General features: G+C 43.1%; 1 protein-coding gene across 2 annotated transcripts; it reads left to right on the forward strand.

Annotated features, from left to right (window-relative positions):
* The first annotated feature begins 209 nt into the window (after window positions 1-209).
* LOC109749151 (wax ester synthase/diacylglycerol acyltransferase 11) lies at window positions 210-3,697 on the forward strand. 2 transcript variants are annotated; one of them, XM_020308135.4, is made up of 7 exons: window positions 210-528; window positions 638-1,249; window positions 1,438-1,504; window positions 1,580-1,653; window positions 2,075-2,290; window positions 2,436-2,573; window positions 3,283-3,697. In XM_020308135.4, exons 1-7 carry the CDS (start codon window positions 253-255, stop codon window positions 3,448-3,450), a joined length of 1,551 nt encoding a protein of 516 aa, XP_020163724.1. In that variant the 5' UTR covers window positions 210-252; the 3' UTR covers window positions 3,451-3,697. The 2 variants fall into 2 exon arrangements, with proteins under 2 accessions (XP_020163724.1, XP_073354139.1); XM_073498038.1 differs by having other exon boundaries at window positions 1,438-1,495.
* Window positions 3,698-6,333: the final 2,636 nt, after the last annotated feature.

Consider the following 6,333-nt stretch of genomic DNA (forward strand, 5'->3'; position numbering starts at 1 on the left):
TTGTGATGTGAAACACATCGCAGATGTTTATTCTTGAACAACAGTGTGCAATGTGGGACCACATCAGCAGCAAGCCGGTACGGACGATTCCAGATCCCTTACGATGATGATCTTCAACTGTGTGTATAGTAGTGCCATTGATTGTCATCCTTGCCGCTTTTATTAGCAAAAAACTTTGTCATCCTATAAAATACACCTAGCATGGAGTGTCGATCAATCGAGTAGCCAACGACCCTTCAAACTAAAGTAGCCATGGGTAGTACTGGTAGCCCCTCGGTAGCCGCTCTACCATCAAGCGGCCTCCTACCCCCGATACGCACGCCAAGATCAGCACCGGCCGAATGGACGACGGACGACGATTCCGCGGCGGCGGCAGCGGAGGAGGAGCCCGTGACCCCTACTGCAAGACTCTTGGAAGCTATGTACATCGTGGTCATGGTCGGCCTTGGCTCGCCCGTCAACCTACCCGTCTTCAGCGCCGGCATCGCCGCCCAACTTGCCCGTTACCCGCGCTTCCGCAGCATCCAAGTACACATACATACTCTTACATTCAAGTGCTACTTAGCGATTCTGTCAGTAGCATTTTTTTTGAGAATACTGTCAGTAGCTTAATTTAACACGTGAACATGCACGTCAGGTGACAGACGGGTGCAAGAGCCCGCGGTGGGCGCGCACGGAGGTGAACGTCGACGACCACATGATCGTCCCGACGCTGGACCCCGCCGCCGTGGAGGCTGACCCGGACCGGGCCGTGGAGGACTACGTGGCCTCGCTGCCCGCGCTCCCCATGGACCGCTCACGCCCGCTCTGGGAGTTCCACTTCCTCGACTTCCCGACCTCAGAGGCCGCCTCCACCGTGGTGCTCCGCGTCCACCACTCCCTCGGTGATGGGATGTCGCTGATCACGCTCCTCCTGGCGTCCGCGCGCAGCGCCGCCGACCCGACACGCTTGCCAGCCATGCCGGAGCAGCCGGCGCGCACGGGCGCCATCTACGAGCCGCAACACCGGCAGCCGCTGCCCTCGGGCGCCCTGGCGGCGTTCGTCGCATGGGTTTGGCCGTACCTCGTGCTTGCATGGAACACCGTGGTGGACGTCATCTTCTTTGCTGCGACGATTCTGTTTCTGAGAGACCCGAACACGCTCTTCAGACGCGGGGACAGTGAAGTTACGTTGAACCCCCGCAGGCGCTTCGTGCACCGGAGCTTTAGCTTGGACGACGTCAAGTTCATCAAGAATGCCATGAACTGCGTAAGTATATACCACCTCTGTGACGTTTTTTGACACTGTGTATAGTGTTAAAAAGTCATATATTATGGGACGGAGGGAGTATATATATGATAATATGACCTATAGCTATCAGCAAGCTCATCTCTTTCGAGCCAGATTAAACTAGTCGTTGAAGCGCCATTTTCTGTATTTTTATTTTCTTTCCACAGACTGTTAATGATGTGCTAGTCGGAGTCACTTCTGCTGCTCTATCACAATATTACTTTCGTAAGTCTGGTAAGAGATGTACGTTGTGACAATCTGTTGTTTTTACTGTACATGTTTCTGCAACTTATCTTCAAATTATGTTAGGTTACCCTAAGACACGCAAACTATGTTTGCGATGTGTCCTCCCTGTAAATACAAGGCCAACAGCTAGCCTACAAGTAAGTTTCTTTATGGAAATATGCATGAAATTTCAAATGCATGTCATTAGTTATTGATTTTTTTTTCATTTATATATCTCTGTCACCAAAATATTACTCCTCTTCCTTATGTAATTAGATGATGTTTCGGACATCGGGACAATCTCCAACATGCAAATTTGGTCATAAAATCCATACGATTATGTTAGTAAAAGAATATAAATCATGGTATCTATGAAAATATGACAAACTAATGATTTTACATATGTTCACATGATCAGGCGAAAAAAATCATTGTATATTACTAGTCACTCTTGGAGTAGCTAGTTTCATTACTCATTTGCTGATCCATAATTAGTTTCCAAATGCAAGCTTGAGAATATATTATTAATTTGTAGTGTATCATAACTTTAATCTAATGTTTTCTTACAACTATGTGCAGACATATGTTAATATGATAGAATCGGGTAAAAGTAATGATGTGGCATGGGGAAATCAAATAGGCTACATCCTCCTTCCATTTCAATTAGTGGTACACGATGATCCACTTGCATATGTTCGGAAGGCAAAGAAGACCCTGGATAGAAAAAAGAGCTCACTTGAAGTTATCTTCACGTGTAAGATTAGCGAGCTTTTTGTCAAAATGTTTGGCCTGAAGGTATTTCTTTTTCCCGTTTGTACTGATATGTTTTCCTAATATCAAACTCAGACAATTAAGCAACTCATTGTCTAGCAAATTAACACTTCTTTTATTTAGTTATTATTCTCCATTTTATAATTGTTCAACTTGACAATCCAAGCAGGCAGGTGCTTTTATCATCGGTCGTATGCTCACGAATACAACTACTACGTTCTCGAACATGGTTGGACCAACAGAGCAAGTAGAGTTCTATGGACACCCATTTGTCTCCATTGTACCTACTGTTTATGGTATTCCACAAGTAAGTTAGCCATGATCTTACATCGAAACCTTCAATCTTAAGCCACATTTGTACTTTTGTCAACCCAAATCATCCACCACATTGTCCACAATGCAAGGACATTGGTATTCAGCGCTTTCAAACATAAGTACTCTAGTACGTATGAATTATAAAAAAAAATTGGGCAAGCTAATCCGGTTTACTAGAAAAAAAAAAAACAAGAATTAGAACTCAAAACATCAAAAACCACATATGCTTCCTTAGTTTATACTTCGTTGTACATTTATATCCAAAATGGTGGATGCACCTTGGAGGAACCACAATGTATACAATAAGAAGGAACAAATTTGAGTTAAAAGAGTACTCAAAACAAGGTGTGTGCTCTCACACCTCTCGCCAATAGAGATATGAAATAACAAGTTTAAGTAGGAGTAACTATGTAGTTGCATTTCCACTCTTTTTTTTGTGACTGTGAACTTTAACCCAAAACGCAATAGATGGTTAGATGCAACTCTATATACATCTCTCCGAATAGTTCATCACCAATGGCTCCTGAATTTAGGAGATGACTTGACCTTGGGTAGGCATATACACATAAAAATGTAAGCCCGGATCCTTGAAACAATCAGAGAAAAATTGATTGCAAAAATATAAAAGAGACTGGAAATAAACCTAGAATATTCTAATCATCCGCAACCTTATTTTGTATTTAATTACCTTTCTTTTGCAGGCTTTAGTTGTACACTATCAGAGTTACAATAGCACTATTAAGGTAATTCTGTCAGTCGATGAGGAAATAATTCCAAATTATACTCAACTTCTGGATGACTTTGTTGAGTCTTTCGGGCACATTAAGGATGCGGCTTCAAGGCTTTCAACACATGTCAAGAAGGGATAATCAACATACAAATGCATTAGTGTGCTTTCTGAAACTGCATAATGCAAGCAGTATACTCCCACATGTTTGATGTGTGTCTCATGACTCACGCGGCAATAGTAATTAAAATCAGAAACTCTACAACCAGGGATGGAAGTCAAATGTATTAAGTTCACTATTATTGTTGGATAATGATGTGTTGCATTGTATGAAGCACAATAATTATACCATAACTGTGTATAATGCACACTATTAGAATTTTTTTTATGAATGGAGGTCCCGAACCATCACATATCACTCAAAAAACTGGCACACAAGTGTATTGGTGACGGTTGTTGAGACTCGTTATGTATTCCCTATCATAGGTTGAAAGCCGTGATGCACCTCCAAACCATCACATGTTTTGGTTGTTGACCATCAAAGATCTGCCCTAGGCCCATTTGGTCCTGACCAGGGCCCAGTTGGATTGTGTGCTGAAATAAACCATCATTGATTTACGATGAGGTGGGCTCCATTGTGGCATTCAACGTGGCATCCCATCAATACGATCCATTTTTTAATCAAAATATTTGGGCCCATCCAATGCATTATTTATTGGGCCATGGGCGATTTATTTCTATATTATTTTCTATCCAAATATTTTTATTTTATCTACCTAGCTTTTTTATCTACCTATCTATTGTATTGGTAATTACTATGGACCTTGGCTTGCTCTACCCTATCTATATTTTAGCCCATATTGCCCATTATTTCATTCACTAAGTAAAACAAATCATTAGTGTAACCATATAAAAAATACAACACACAACATAGAAGTTTTCCTCCACAAAATGAGAAGATACAACACTAATACATCACATAACAAACTTACAAATCAACACATCACACATATAACATTTACATCATAAAAATATAAATAAGATTAGTCAGGGAAAGGTTCATATACAGTGGTCCACTCTCCCGCAAACCTGTGTAATCCCCTACTTAAACATGATGTTTGATGCTATGAGTTATTATCCAATGATTTATTTCGCCGCTATTATATGTGAGTAGATTATTTTTGTCCTATGGATTAATTAGTGAATTACTATGATTGATTTGAGTTGCATGTGGTTATGTTGCTATCCTTTGGTGCCCATCATATGAGCGACGTGTGGATCAAACCTTAGGGTTAGTAGTATGTTAATAGGACTATGCATAGGACGACCGAAGTGTTAGATATTGCCGAGATTGAGTGTACAAATTGATGCATAATCATATGGAATTGAAGGGGGCCAGTATATGTTAATGCTATGTTTGGGTTTACCTTAAGGAACAATGTTAGTATTTGTGGATGCTTGCTAATAGTTTCAATCATAGGTACATATGATTAAAAGTATGAATACTACGTTAGCAGAGGCCTCTCCCACATATAAACTGCAATGATGATAATCAGTTTAGTAACTTAGCTAATTGCCTAGGGATAATTCCGCACATCCTACTACCACTTTTCCCCACTCGTTATCTTTACTCTATTATACTTTTACTCAAACAACACCTTACTTTTATATACAAGTTCTTTATTACCTTGCAAAACTTCTTTTCATTATCGCAAAGTACTTCTAGTATTATTTCATAGGTGAAAGATCGTGAATGTCGCCTAGAGGGGGGTGAATAGGCGCTTTAAAATAATTACGGTTGAGGCTTGAACAAATGCGGAATAAACCTAGCGGTTAATTTGTCAAGCACAAAACCTACAACAACTAGGCTCACCTATGTGCACCAACAACTTATGCTAAGCAAGAAAAACTACTTAGGTGATAGCAAGATATATGACAAGAAACAATATGGCTATCACAAGGTAAAGTGCATAAGTAAAGGGCTCGGGTAAGAGATAACCGAGGCACGCGGAGACGATGATGTATCCCGAAGTTCACACCCTTGCGGATGCTAATCTCCGTTTGGAGCGGTGTGGAGGCACAATGCTCCCCAAGAAGCCACTAGGGCCACCGTAATCTCCTCACGCCCTCGCACAATGCAAGATGCCGTGATTCCACTAAGGGACCCTTGAGGGCGGTCACCGAACCCGTACAAATGGCAACCCTTGGGGGCGGTCACCGAACCCGTACACTTTGGCAACCCTTGGGGGCGGTCACCGGAACCCGTCAAATTGCTCGGGGCGATCTCCACAACCTAATTGGAGACCCCGACGCTTGCCCGGAGCTTTACACCACAATGATTGAGCTCCGAACACCACCAACCGTCTAGGGCGCCCAAGCACCCAAGAGGAACAAGCTCAAGGGTACCAAGCACCCAAGAGTAATAAGCTTCTCAACTTGTAACTTCCACGTATCACCGTGGAGAACTCAAACCGATGCACCAAATGCAATGGCAAGGGCACACGGAGTGCCCAAGTCCTTCTCTCTCAAATCCCACTGAAGCAACTAATGCTAGGGAGGAAATTGAGAGGAAGAACAAGAAGGAGAACACCAAGAACTCCAAGATCTAGATCCAAGGGGTTCCCCTCACATAGAGGAGAAAGTGATTGGTGGAAATGTGGATCTAGATCTCCTCTCTCTTTTCCCTCAAAAACTAGCAAGAATCCATGGAGGGATTGAGAGTTAGTAAGCTCGAAGAAGGTCAACAATGGGGGAAGAACATGAGCTCAAAGGATAAGTCTGAATGGGGAAGAAGACCCCCTTTTATAGTGGGGGGAACAATCCAACCGTTACCCCCAAAAAAGCCCCGCAGAGGGCGGTACTACCGCATAAGGCAGCGGTACTACCACTGAGAACAGCGGTACTACCGCTCCCCCGGGCGGTACTACCGTGGAGTTAGGAGGGCAGGAGAGATAGGGACTCGAGCGGTACTGCCGCGGTGGTAGGGCGGTACTACCGCTCATGAGCGGCACTGCCGCTCTACCGC

The sequence above is a fragment of the Aegilops tauschii genome, chromosome 5 (genome assembly GCF_002575655.3).
Source record: "Aegilops tauschii subsp. strangulata cultivar AL8/78 chromosome 5, Aet v6.0, whole genome shotgun sequence".
In the NCBI taxonomy this organism is placed as follows: domain Eukaryota; kingdom Viridiplantae; phylum Streptophyta; class Magnoliopsida; order Poales; family Poaceae; genus Aegilops; species Aegilops tauschii.

Excerpts from the sequence above, each read along its gene's own strand:
- LOC109749151 (XM_020308135.4), top strand. The coding sequence starts at position 253 with ATGGGTAGTACTGGTAGCCCCTCGGTAGCCGCTCTACCATCAAGCGGC. Across the intron at positions 1,250-1,437 it reads TCAAGAATGCCATGAACTGC|ACTGTTAATGATGTGCTAGT; the intron begins GTAAGTATATAC and ends TTCTTTCCACAG. Across the intron at positions 2,291-2,435 it reads TCAAAATGTTTGGCCTGAAG|GCAGGTGCTTTTATCATCGG; the intron begins GTATTTCTTTTT and ends CAATCCAAGCAG.